Here is a 14,258-nt window from a genome sequence, read left to right on the forward strand (position 1 = left end):
TTAAGAAAATATAGCTTGTGTGATGATATGCCCGTTATTGTGCAGTGTCTAAGAGTTTCAGTAGAACACAGACATCCAAAACGTCAAAAAGCTTTGCATGAACAAAACACTGAACATGTGGTGTGATTTTAATCCAACAGCAGCAGTTAAGTCATGGCTAACCTTCAAAATATTTCTGAAAGGACACAAAACAATTGTTATTGCACCACAACCAAGGGCCCATCATTTTACAATTCACCAAAGTTTACTGATTGAAATGGGAATTAACAATCACAAAAAAAATTCTCAAAGATTATCCAATCATGTTTTATTTTGTACAACTGCCTGTATAGCATTTACAGGAAAATGAGTTTGCTGATGCAAAGTGGTTACAAAAATAAAGCACATTCTTACGGTAATATGACATGACAGAAAAACTACACTTACAAATGCTGAAGAGGAAAATAAGGGCCTGTATCACTTGAATGTCTGTGCCTTCCTGTCATGGTTCTACCAATTTATCAAAAGGAAAAAGGTTGCATGATTCAATTCAAGTACTGTACATGTGTACATACATGTCAAGAGTCATTTACACAATGGCAGTAAATCTCTGCAGCAGCTCCGAATGAATTCCTCGGGGCCTCAATCTCAGGAATAAAAAACACAAATTATTGAAACCAGGAGAAATTGATTAATAAACATGTTTCTAGTAAAGACATTGTCACAGAAAATACTAATAATGCAGTGATGGCATTTTCTCAAACTGCACCCACTGCAATTTTACATTTCTTTTATCATTTCAGAAAGACTCCCACAAGACTATGCCTTTGCCAAATCCACATTTGAATATGATTTCTATAATCTAATATGAAATGTTTAATACATTGTAACAATGTGCTAATACTCCTGGTAAATGTCCTCCGTCATAATTAGTGGTTATCGTATTAGAAAAACAAACAAACAAATCCACTGGGTTCCAAATGTACAATACATTTTAGTGCATCAAACATTATCTGACATGCACCCATCAACAAAAGCAGTTGCAGAGTGGAATGACTTGCACGCATCTACCTTCTAATGTAAACTAAAGACAATGTTACTCTAGGGCAGTACCTCAGTGTTTAACTCTTTAAAATACTGCTGTAAGCATGAAACATATCCGACTGACAGTGGCTTTTACAAATATTACAACCAGGTCAACCTCTGCTGGATTCCTGCTTTGCACCATCTTTAAGTCAAGAACATAAACAAAGAAAAGAAATCTTATATAAATGTGGCAGCTTATTGTATAAAATAAAAGGATAAGAAGAAAATGGATGGAAGTTTCTTGTGTGTTTTAAAATTTGCCTCTCAGTTTCTGGTCAAGAGGTAAAGTGTTTAAAAAGGCATTTTGGGTCTTTGAAAAGTCTCTCTCTTCATTAAGCTATTGCCTTTGCTTCAGGCAGGAATGCCTCCCAAATCTTTATAAGCTGGAACACAAGAAAAAGATAAGAATTACTATGTTAAGTTAAAACATGTGGCTGGTTTAGACATTCATTATTAGTTAAACATTTCAAAATATCATTAAATCCTTACAACCAACATTTAATGGTCATGACGGCAAAAACACATCTTAAATCACATCTACAGTTATATAATTACCCGTTGTTGTGACTGCAGCATTGCCTCCAAATATTTGATTATCTGGCTCTTGAATTCCTTGGCTTTTTCTTTCTGAAAAGGCAAAAATCTAGTCACATCTCTGGGTCTTAATTAAAATGGCATCTGACGGAATTTCTAGTGAAGGAACAACTTTGACTTCCCAGGTTTGTAGAGGTAAAAACTCAAGGACTATAAATAACCTTATTGTAAAGCTTATGCCCTTTATTGGGGCGTTATATATTTCATTGCATTTAAACTTGAATTAGTGTCTCCAGCAGGGCCAAATTTAGGAATGGGCACACGGGGGAATGCCCCACCAAATACTCCAACTGCCAGTGTTATAGTTGAGTCTAGGTTGAGTCACTAAAGAAAATATCGAGTCCTCAGGCTGACATAAAACTAAAAATAGTGACACCTAAAGAACTAATCCTAACATGTATAATCACATAATGTATAATTCACATAAAGCAAGAATACTTTTATTCAGTATGTAATGTAGTAGACTCTACAGATGGAAATTGTATACACTTTCTATTTGCAGTTAATTTTAATAGAAAAAAAAAAAATCCAGGCCAAACATATGAGCCATGAGTATGTAGAAGAAAATGATTTGAGTGTAAACTCAAATGATTACTGTTCAAATGACGGTGATAATGGTAGTTGTAGATAATAATCAATTTTTATTTGATTTGTTTTTACTTCCGTCGGCTGTTGTAAGCTCAATGAATAGGTTGTTTTTGTTTGCCAGTGACACCGCAGCCAGTGGGCAATTCAACTCCAGACAGATTATTAAATGAAATGAAATTAAATGAAATTTGTTCATTTGTTTTATTTGTATAGTATAGTGCCAAATCATAACATTATCCATACTTTCAGTTTTGGTTGTAGTACTGTCAAGTTGACTGGATCTTTTATTTTATATCTGTTTCTATTCACTTTCAATTTACATTGAAAAAAACATGAAAAGCATTTTGTTTTATGTATTATTAGATTTAGTAGCTTTGGTTTTAGAAATAAAACAGTGCACGTTATAAAGTCCTAAAGAACACTCATACCATAACACTCTTCAACTCAAATCTTCAGCTCAGCAACACAGAACATCATCATATAAACCCAGGATTAATGCCACCAATTCAGTGATACAAAGGTGAACTATGATCTCAACATTTTCCTTTAAAAAAAAAAAAACATACCTCAAACCTGAGGACCTCCTTGCGTACAGTCATGCCAATCTTGTCAAAGTCTCTCTCGTATTGAGTAACTCTTGACTCCCACTGATGATCATGCACAGGAGGAGGAAAACAAAAACAATGAACTAAGTTTTAGTATCTTAATATATTTGAGCAATATAAAAGTTACAAACAAAACACCCGGTATCACGTGGACCTACTGAGGACCTTTCTGTATGGAGTTTGCATGTTCTCCGGTTTCCTTCCACAGTCCAAAAACATGCAGAAGTTAATTGAACTAAAATGACCACAGGTGTAAATGTAAATGAGTGAATGGTTATTCGTCTGTGTGTTGGCCCGGCAATCTGTACCCTGCCTTTTGCCCTGTGTCAGCTGGGATTGGCTCCAGTTAATTTAAAGCCGAAATGTTTGACATGTTTGCTTGATGTTGTACATTATTTGTACAATCATCATCATCTATCATCACTAAACAATAAACACAATAACTCCTTATTTGGTAAAAGGAAACTATTAAGTCCAAGGCAACAACTCAACAGTGGCAGAACAAATACTATTAAGCATGTAGTTAATTGGCTGCTCAGCAAAGAGTACTCTACTCCCTCAGAAACACATCATTTTCAGTTTACACTTTACTTTTTACTGCCTGTAACTTACCAGTACCTGCTTGCTGCATTTGACAAGCCATTGTAATGTAAATGTTAAACGTAAAAGGACCTTTCAGCCCATGCTGGACCATTAAATCACTCAGGGGGCCTGTTTCCTTGTAAAGACAAACAGTATGAGGTTTGAGTCAGTGCTGCAGCAGCTGTGTAGCCTGTATTACCTCCGTGATCTCTTCTTTGGCTTGCTGTAGTTTGTCTGGCTTGTTGGCCCAAAGCAGCTTGGCCTCGACCTCTCTCTTCTTCTGGAGTGAGCTCTGTGCCTCCTGCCACCTTTGCCACGCTCGCATGCGCTGGTCAAAACAGCCCTGTGCACATCCATTTCACAAAACATTGGTGTGAGAAACACAACATCTTAATCGATTTACCCAAGGACGTGCAGCATGTTTGCAAACTTTGCACTATTAATGTGAGTTCGTAATACAGAGTGTTCATGCTTTATTAGAGATCATTGAAATTTGCTCTGACAATGTACAGGGTGAGGAAGGAAAGTCGGATGCACTGTAGACTTGTAGATATCATAGAAACAGACTCAGCTGACTAGAGCTGCAACTAACAATTATTTTCATAATCGATTAATCTGTCGATTATTTTCTCAATTAATCTGTCGACTCTTTTCTCGATTAATCGATGGTCCATAAAATATCAGAAAAACCTTAAACCTTGATCGGTGTTCTCAAATGTCTATTAATGATTTCTTTGTTATCCAGAGCAAATAAATGAATAAAATATTCACATTTAAGAAGCTTAAACAAATGGAAATCTTAATCATGAAAAAAGCTTTAAACCGATAAACCGATTATCAAAATAGTTGTTTATTAATTTAGTTATCGATTAATTGTTTCAGCTCTATAGCTGACCATAAAATGTTCTAACTTAAATCAGAATATCAACCTCCCTTGCAGAGGTTTTTCTGCTAAAGTGATTCTGGCACTTGTTTTTTCCTGCATTCCTTGAACATAAAAGGCAAAGTTGTTGTTTTGTTTGTGATGGATAATACATCATCTTCTCTGGGCTTCTCCCTTTAGGGTTCACCACAGTGGACCATCTTGCCCTAATCGTTGCTTCTGGCTACCATCTAGCTACCATTCTGCAGCTGTCATCTTACCCGCACAGAGGCCAGCAGGCGGATGTAGTCGGCCAGTAGCTCTGAAAAGATGAAGAAGTCACTGGCTGCCTGCTCCTGATGCAGATGTTCCAACTTGTCTTCCACCTCTGCCAGCTGGGACAAAGCCCGTGACAGAGCTGTGTTGTCCTCAGAATTCCCCAACATGGCCATACTTTTGGCAAATACTGCAGTGTTTCCACACAGCTCTGGTGTTGAATAAAGACAAAAAAAATCACTCTTCTCATTTTACCCCTAACTACCTTGGCATCTACAGCTGACTCAGGGATAGACGGATGAGACTCACCCTTCCTGTGATTGACCAAGGAGTCGACCATAGCATGAAGCTTCCTCAACTGCTGCTCCTCGTTCTCCACCTCCTGGAACTTATCCTCGAACCACTGAGATGCAGCAAAAAGAGGAGAGATGATAGTTATAGCTATACTACAATATATAAACACACACACATACAATACATCTATAAATAAATAATGGATGAATTTATATGTATGTTGAATTATAATTTACCTTTACTCTTAGTTATTTAATATGTTTCTTTACACAATAATAACACAAAGTTAGAATGCATCTAATGCAACTATTTATGGGTAATTAGCTCACGCATCACAACAGTTAAAAATAGAGACTTTGTGTGCAACAGTCCGCACAACTACTACATTCTCCCCCCTTACAGTGTCAGACTCATTCATCTTGATAGTCATCTTGTTGACAGCATCTGATGCCCTATTGATCATTTTGAGGAATCCAGCTCCACTCAGCGTCTGAGTGCTCACAGCTCTGGGCAGCTGAAAACACAAACATACACAGTGCGAACAAAAGTTATTCTGCTAATATCACACTCTCAGAGATCAAGATTAGTATTCTTTTTACTTTAAAAGACAACTATGCGGTCATTCGAAAGACACGTAACATATAAAAAGAGATAAACCCAATATAGAACGAAAGCTAGAATATCTTTATATTATAAAATACCTACATCCTCTTTCTCCAAGAACTCACGGACGTCAGAATCCTGCAGTAACAATGGGTGAGACACTACTCTCTGGATATACCTGCAAAAGAAGCAGAAGTGAGTAGCAAGTGGCAGTGCCTAAATAATTAGAGATTAAAAAGGCTATGGAATGATCAGACACATATCTGGCCTGTCAAAAATATTACTTATTTGTAAGTTACCTTTCCAGAGCTGCCCTTCTTCTCTCCACAAACTCTACTGATGATGGGTCATCCATTCCTACCTTCACTTTGGTCATACCTATGAGTACAAAAAAGGTGCACATGTATGAATCATAATGTATATTATTATTGCAACAACAACAACAATAATAAAAATCACTCACCTACAACACTTTTCTCAGGCGGTGGCGGAATGATGCAGCCATGGTGCGACTGCTTGACCGACAGCTTCTCATAGAGACCAAGGAAGTCACTGAAACGCCTCCTGACAGAGAAGGTTTTATTGCTGAACATGGACAACGAAGTCTGATGGTGGATGGAAGAGAAAGTAGAGAAATAGAGAAATAATAGTGAAGTTGTAAACATATAAGCAGTTGTAGGAGTCCCATAATAAAATTCAAAATGTATGTCTCAACAAAACCTTGAATACACACCCGAGTGGATACTTTGTAGGCCACATATGCATTCATGCCATCACCTAGGACAGAAACATAAAATACATTTTGAAGGTGAGAATTTACAGGTTTCCTGATGGCATTTACAGGCATATGTGTCCTGAAATGAAGTGTACAAGTTTATTAAGTTATTAAGTTAAGTTATTTTGCCATTATTATCATCCAGCAACAATAGCGTGGAAATTACAGATGGACAAATCATGGTTTAGTGAGAGTAATTAAAAATGGAGACTGACCAACTTTCTCAGGATTGGTGACAGCAACGTCCACATCAAAACTATCCTTGGCTTCTTCTTCCTCTAACTGTAATTATAGAGAAGTGTAGTGTAGGTACAATTCAAACAAATCACTTGATGAATACAGAGTATATATTGCTAAAGCATACATGCAGTCAATACTTGGATGTTTGACTGTGGCCTGTACCTGCTCCAAAGACGCAGTCTGCATGGAAGCAGGGTTTTGAGTGAACGAGGAGGCAGGATGAGAAACAGCAGAAGCAGAGAGCTCCTTCCTACCAGAGCTACCAGACTTGTCTGTACTCAGCTTCCACACGTGCATCTGAGGAAAGATATGACTTTATTCAACAATGTTCTTGATTCAAAAAATAACATGAAAACAGACAACTTGGGAGTTATTCAAACAGAAGGAGACAGCTACAAACAATATCAGACAAAAACACAACATTTTGTTTATAAAGTTTGTATATGTAATGCACTAAAACACTATCAATGATTAAAAAAATCTTTTTAAAAAATGTGCGTTATCTCACTCCATACAGGTTAAACTAAGCAAATTAAATTAACAAATACAAAACAGGATAAAACATGTTTCCTTTGTTGGATGTGACTATGTTTAACATTCTCTTTTATCCCTGCTGGCTGCTGACAGATTCCACACTTCATTACTAGGACCAAGAATCAAACCATAGCTTTTTGAGTAAAGGTATGCATTAGGAAAAAATACTGTTGCTGTAAACATCCAATATAATGCAGTTAATTTATATAAATATTGTTTCTGTTTGGAGGAATTCAAGGTGTTACAACCGCCCCCTGTTACATCTGTTCCTGGTCTCACCTACACAATTCATATATATTTATATATATATATATATATATATATATATATATATATATATATATATTCATATATACATATACACATATACACATACACACATATATATATATATATATATATATATATCCCATGATAAGCCAAATGAATAAACTTGATATAATACATTTTATTATCAGACAGTTCATAATTTAAGCTATAGACTTACTCTATGTTATATTTCTGATATTAGTACAAATGTAAAAAGTGAGATTAGAGACAAAAATCACTTAATCTCATTCTGGTATATCATTCTATAATATTCTGGTATTAAAATCACTATGATAATGCAATGATGTACTTCAGGAACAATGACCATTCAGCATGGCAAAGGCAGATATTTGGTCTTCATGCCCAATGTTTGTAATAAAGATTTTTTTGTATTTAGTCAGCTAATGCTAAAATAATTTTTATTATATCAGTAATTTAACCAAATTAAAAGAAATCTCATAACTTTTATAAAAATTCTTATGAGGTTAACATAATCTAACTGATTATCCTTGGGACAGTTGCCAAAAAAAGCAATGTCAAAAATCTCATGGTCAGCTTTGGGAAAAAATAAAAATCACTTTTCACAATTTCTTTTCTTCAGTAAATAGCTAGTAGTTTAATCAAGGACACAAATACTCTGTAGTTGAACCCCACTAAAAAAGAGACACCGCTTTATGACCAGGTACCAAAGTAAAATACAAGTATCCGTCTCCAGGGGTCAAGCAACATTTAATCTGCTCATGGATGTAGTTTTTTTTGGAGATACATGTTGCGACTTTAATCAAAAGACAAAGTTTTTAGATCTGCCCTGAGAAAGTCATTGAAAGTAAATAGATTTCCCCTTTACATTTCATTTCACAACAACTGAAGCCAACCACTTAACAGGACTTTGAATTAATTTAAGGGCCTGCTAACACTAGAAAATCAAGACTAAAAGAAATGAGATGGAAATATATCGTTAGTTTGTTAGTAGAACACAGAAATTTGGTTGCTAACCAGCAAACAGGTCGCTGTCGTCATCAGAATGAACACCGTTGGATTTGGTCTTTGTGTTGGCCTCCCCCTCGTTGAACAAATCTGGTGGCTCTACACTGACGCGATCTGGCTGAGAAACTCCTCTACTCACAGCCACAGGGTTACTCTGCAGACGAGAAGGACATGAGTTTTTGAATGAGTCACAGAAACTTCAAGGAGAAGGGCTGAATTTATTTAGGTAATTAGTCTCATCTCCTGACTGTTACCATGTTTTACAGACACAAATTGTGGTGTTTTTCCATTGCACTACCCCTTTACATTTTACCCCACTACGTTTATCTTACAGCTTCAGCTACTAGTTATTTTTTAGATTAGAAATGCATTTAAAAAAAAAAATTATATCTATCTATACATATATATGTATACATATATCTATATATACATATATGTATATTTATATATATATACATACATATATATATTTACATGTATACACACACACATACACATATTTAAAAACAATGGACTGCTAAAGCCTGGATGACTGAACAGACCACTTACTCTCATAGCCAAATACCAGATGTCTGCGATATCAGCATCTCCTATGAGGACATTTCTCTCTACACCACTCACATGATTACAGTTAAGCGACCGTAATAGAATTGATCTTTCACACAGTCGGGGCCAAGATCTGAAAATGTATCAGAGCTTTGAAATCATCTCATGACCACATTCATCTTGAGAACAATTACAAGGACCCAAGCCTGAGAGCAGACTGAAGTGGAAAGCTGTTGATAAACAAGCTGCATGGCCACCAGCTACAAAGCACTCAGAAAGGGGAAAAAAAAAACCCTCCAATGTTGCAAAACGTTTTAAGTTGTTGGGCAACATTGCTGTAGTGTGGCTAGCATTGTTGCCTCACAGCATTAAGTTAACTGAACACTCTAAATTGAGAGTAAGTGTACATGTGTTTGCCCTGTAATGGACTGGTGCCCTGACTTTCACCCCATGCAATCCTCAGGTTGAAGATAAACCACTGGACATTGAGTGAGTATATGCTAATTTAAGATTGAGAAATGAGACCTTAGAATTACTGTCATTTTGTGTATTTATAGGAACAGTCAAATATAGTAAGTTGTTTCACATTGCAAATGTCTATGAAAAAAGGTATGAAAATAAATATATATTAGTCAGGGTAGACATTTAACTTACTTTTCATAGACACAATACATGATGATGACACCTTTGTACTTTTAATTTCAGGATTTTCACTTGCAACGTTCGTGATTTTACTCTTCTTCCACCACTCTTCTGGTCACAGATACAGTAAGGAGGAGTTCAGGGGCTGACTGGGTGGAGTCATGTGATGTGGAGATAAGTAAACTGAGAACGTAACGAAGTTCTGACGAAACTGGAAATGCATAAATAAGAGAGATGTAATTGAGATTGGAGCTTGTTAAAATTAACGATTTAACAAGTGGGCAGGCCGAAACAGCAAAACGCTAAGCTAAATATCAGAAGTTACAAGTCAACACTGTTCAGATCTACGCACCTGCCTAACTTTAGCTTTCACTTCATGACCCCATTTCACTGTTTATGAAGGAAATCTGACATTTGTCGGTTAATTTTGATGCCGCAGTTCAGATCAGCTAAAGCGGCGGACTCTGGCTCAGAGCCGCTCACTTACTTCCTCACTGCACAGACACACAACACAGGTCGTTATTAACGTGAACATACGTTATTGACGAAGATGTCTTCTCCTTCGTCGCTGTCTCCGTCTGCCATGTCAGGCTGCCCCGCTTCTGGGTCCTCAGCTGCGGAGAAAGGAGGAGGACTCCGGTCTGAGCTGGCCGCCATGGTCACTGTTTGTGAGAGATTCTGACGTAGACGGAAGTGGATGGAAAGGCGGAAGCTGGACGCAAATGGCTGCAGCGACCCCTGCTGATGATCGAGCAGCACGACGGGCCAACATTTTTTTTTACAAAAAGGTACACTCGAGTACAACAGCCATTTCCAAACCTTGAGGTCAAACTTCACTTCAGTAAAGTCAGGACAGGGTGACAGTGAATCCGCATGAATCATAAAACCGAGGAAGCTAAATGTAACTCAGCCAGAATTAATTTAATTGTTTACACTTTTCTATTTCCCAATGGCTGCTGTGCTGAGGGCTGATTACAGGAGATAATATGAATGTCAGGGGTCAGTAAATAAATCTGATCAGCCTCCACCTGACCTCGAAATTGTGTTGTGAAGTTCCTGTTGTATAATGACAAAGACCATTTCCTTCCTTAAATCCTGTTAGACGAGGTAAAGGAAGAATATGAACAATAATTGTGACAATGTGTCAATAGCTTTCAAATTATAACAATAATTTAAATCCCATGGATTTATATCTTGATTACGTATTAAAATTAAAATACAAAATAAATAGTATTTTGTTGATAAAGTAGCAGGAGGAATTCTGAGGTGTTTGGACTTCTCTGGTTCAACCAAATGCTGCTGAAGTTATAGGACAACACTGCAGACAGATGACGACTTGTGTACAATAAAGACTATCCCTCGCTTAGCTGCAGTAAAGACCTGGCAAAGCATTCTCTAGGGAGAAAACTCACAGGATTGTCCGCTTACTGTTGAGCCTCTGGAGATGGAGGTCTATGTAGTCAGTTGTGTGTAGAGACAAAAATGTAAAATGTAAAAACTGTGTCTCTGTCCAAATAAAAATACTTATGTACTGGACTTACCACATTTGTACATAAATGTGTTCATGTTAAAACTTAACAGAAAGCTTTTGAGAGGTCAGTATTTAAGTTCTGAATAACCACTTTGAAACACATTTGTCTTTTGCAATAAATGAAAAAACTAAAACATCTCGGAAAATGATTTTATCATTTGAACTTATCATCATTTAAAGATGGAGCCAGGTTATTAGTTAGTTTACGCGTTGTGGGCAGGTGAAGGTGTTTTATAAATTTCCAAAAGAAATGCTCACATTTCATAGGATTCAGATTGATATTTTATGTAAAGCTGTGAGACACTGATGAATAATTTGAGCTCAACTTTTCCGGCCCTAAAATTACTCGGTACATGACAGATAATCTGTGCAGACTGTGTATCACTGTTAACACCTATGTCTTTACAGATGCCCTCATTATATGAAAAGAAGACAAGCGGAATCATTTACTTTGTTAGTATTCATAATAGTTTGTATACACAATGTATAGGAGCACCAATAAAAAACATATTTTTTTCCAAACCTTTTTTTTTTCAAACATTTTTTAAAAAGCCACAGATGTTTTTTTTTCTACAGAAAGCAAAGAAAGCTCTGTACATCAACAAGCATCAACAGAATTCCTCATGATCAGCTGTAAAGTAAACAACTCTGCTGCTCAAATTCAAATCATCTCTGAAGCAAAAAAAAGAAAAAGAACATTAAAAAAAACAAGACCAGCTGCCTGCCGCTTTCCTAGGACACTACGTTACACAAACAGCTTTTGATATTTAAAACACAAGATATGTAAGAAATGTACTTTTTAAAAATTGTGAAAAAGTGCAATACAGGTTCAACTGTTTACAACTCAATAGATCATTTCCCAAATGGATTCTGATCCTTTTTCTCTCCCTCTTTGTTGTCAATCTTGTTTTTATCCATAGGTTAAAATCTCTTACAGTTACACTGACATTCATGATGATGTACATTTAAGAGAAACATGGTATTCACAAAAGTAGAGCAAATTACTATGATTGCAAATGACAAATTTCTTTGGGTAAGAGGGTAATGAAAAACTAGTTTCTGAGCTGACATTTTTTTTCCTTTTTACATTGGATTTGTGTATAGAACAAGCTTCTTTTTTTTTTTTCTTCATACAAAAATCACCATGTTTAAAAATAAACAAAAAATTCTGGGAGTCCCATTCAAAAGGCCAACATCTTTGCATTGTATAAGATTTGTAAAAAGAACAAGGGCGCCAGGCTTTGAGTGAATAATGACAGGAAAAAAACAGCAAACACGCTCTGCTGTCGGGAAGATGCACATGTGGTACAGCAGTACAAATGTCAAACCAAATATTGGTTTATGGTCAGGAGACACACACACATCTGATTTAACTTTTCATATAAAAGATAACTTGCCTGTTGCATGTTTGACTGAGTGGGTGCCATGTGATGGTTTTGTTTTTGTTTTTTTTCCCTGTTTTCGGAGGGGTGGGGGTCAATGCCCTGAGTCCTAGATACCCCAGACCACTGAGGGGAAACTGTCAAGTCCCCGCAGAACAATACAGAAGCTGTCATGGCAGCAAGTAAAGAGCGACATCCCATGAAAGGCCAAGTTGTCCCTACCGTACAACATACAAACACATTGGTAAGGCTTTTAAAAAGGAGCTCCCATAACAAACAAAAGACTTTAAAAGGAAACATTTTAATGTACAAAGGGCAACACAATGTCAGAAAAGAATGTACTTTAGAAACACATCAGGTTTCTTAACTCCTGCTGATATGAAAAATGAGCTTCAGGACTCATTTAAAAACCCACTTTCATTCCAAATAATAATAATAACAATAATAATGATGAGGAACGATGGGAAACAATAAAAGGATGAGGCAGTTTAAAAAAAAAAAAGGACAACATATGTACACGTTTATAAGGATATGTATGTAAAAAAATATTATAATAATATAGTAAATATTAAAAAGTCATGGCGCAACATATGACACGTGGGGTAGAAACAAAAATTGACCATGTTTATGGAGGATGTAGGCTTGTAAAAGGAGGCTGATATCCAATGTCCATATCACTGTCACTGCCCAATAGTCATACAAAATGCACAAAGAAAACACGGATCAAACAAACACTGCGTGTAGATGGCGCTGCACGGGCACCAACATCAAAACCAACATGTTTTTTGACTTTCTCCATTTGACTTGACATTGAATCAACCATTATTTCTTCTTGAGTGAGCACTCACCACAACAACCTACCATACATGTTTTTGCTGAGGAAAAAAATTCACAATCTTCCGGTTGAAAGCGACCAATAGTTTAAAGTTCATTGTCTCTGAGAATGGTTCTTCATAAAAAGATGTGTCTCACTTTTTTCCCACTCATGGCAATCTCCTGAGACTGAGCAATGTAAGCCAAAAAAGTTTTTTAAATTTCAGTCTGGAGTTTTGTTTTTTCTGCAGGGGGATGTGAGAGGTTATTTTTTTGGGCACAAGAAGCCATGTTGTGTCCACCAGCCACTGGCTCAAAAGTGGATGTGTTTGTTTGACTGAGAAGTGTGTGTCTTTCTGTGTGAATGTGTGCATGACGGAGTGAAAGCGTGGGTGTGTGTGTGTTTGTGAGAGTCCAGTTGTGTGTGCATGCTCATGGCGCTGTGGTTATGGCGTTTAGGTCCTTCATCAGGCCCTCAAGGTGGGCCATCTCCTCGGTCAGCTCGTCCGGCTCGTAGTTCTGAGGGAGAGGAACAGGGTTACTGCGGGGGGCGGGGGAAGGGCAGGGGGGGAGGCTGGCAAGCACCTGAAGGGTAAAGGGAGGAGAAAAGAGGAAACGAGAGGAGGAGAGGGTCAGTCAGGGATCTTCGCAGAGGAAAGGAGGAGTAAGATGAGTGGGGTGCGGCAAGCTGGGTGATGGTCAATGGGACTGAAGTAACGTAAATGACAAACACAAGAAAAGCAAACATAAACCAAAAGACAAGCCGAGATCAACATATGATCAACAGGCAATGGAGGATTAGGACACAAAGTGTGACAAAAACAAATCATTCCAATGATGGGTTTTGTTAAGATCATTTTTGAAATCAATGAATTGATCCAACGCAGCCGAAAACAAATAAAGATGGGTATGGAGTTGGAAAGAATAAAAAGAGAGAAAGAGCAAATACAAAATGTGGTTAAAACCAATGTGCAGTTGAAAGTAACTGTATAATCCAGTGCCTAAAAACAGTGATATGGATATGAAAGGA

The 14,258-nt window shown here is 37.0% G+C and overlaps 2 protein-coding genes across 11 annotated transcripts in view; both read right to left on the minus strand.

Moving 5' to 3' along the window:
* Positions 1-290: 290 nt before the first annotated feature.
* LOC122772501 (sorting nexin-1-like) lies at positions 291-10,156 on the minus strand. Its single transcript, XM_044030633.1, has 15 exons — positions 10,040-10,156; positions 8,324-8,468; positions 6,647-6,781; positions 6,460-6,526; positions 6,203-6,246; positions 5,933-6,074; positions 5,769-5,847; positions 5,572-5,647; positions 5,267-5,380; positions 4,882-4,975; positions 4,578-4,783; positions 3,634-3,777; positions 2,814-2,894; positions 1,621-1,692; positions 291-1,448 (listed from the first exon to the last, which is right to left on the minus strand). Exons 2-15 carry the CDS (start codon positions 8,345-8,347, stop codon positions 1,398-1,400), a joined length of 1,329 nt encoding a protein of 442 aa, XP_043886568.1. The 5' UTR covers positions 8,348-8,468; positions 10,040-10,156; the 3' UTR covers positions 291-1,397.
* Positions 10,157-11,478: 1,322 nt separating this feature from the next.
* The window catches only part of neo1a (neogenin 1a), a 153,196-nt gene continuing 150,416 nt past the window's right edge, over positions 11,479-14,258 (minus strand). For 7 of the 10 annotated variants that reach the window (XM_044030614.1, XM_044030615.1, XM_044030608.1 and 4 more), the window contains one exon: positions 11,479-13,813. In XM_044030614.1, the coding sequence (XP_043886549.1) occupies positions 13,661-13,813 (153 nt within the window). In that variant the 3' untranslated portion in view covers positions 11,479-13,660. Of the gene's footprint in view, positions 13,937-14,258 lie in introns of all 10 variants that reach the window. The other 3 variants (XM_044030616.1, XM_044030611.1, XM_044030613.1) reach the window with 2 other exon arrangements.

This window comes from Solea senegalensis, linkage group LG7 (genome assembly GCF_019176455.1).
Source record: "Solea senegalensis isolate Sse05_10M linkage group LG7, IFAPA_SoseM_1, whole genome shotgun sequence".
Lineage (NCBI taxonomy): Eukaryota > Metazoa > Chordata > Actinopteri > Pleuronectiformes > Soleidae > Solea > Solea senegalensis.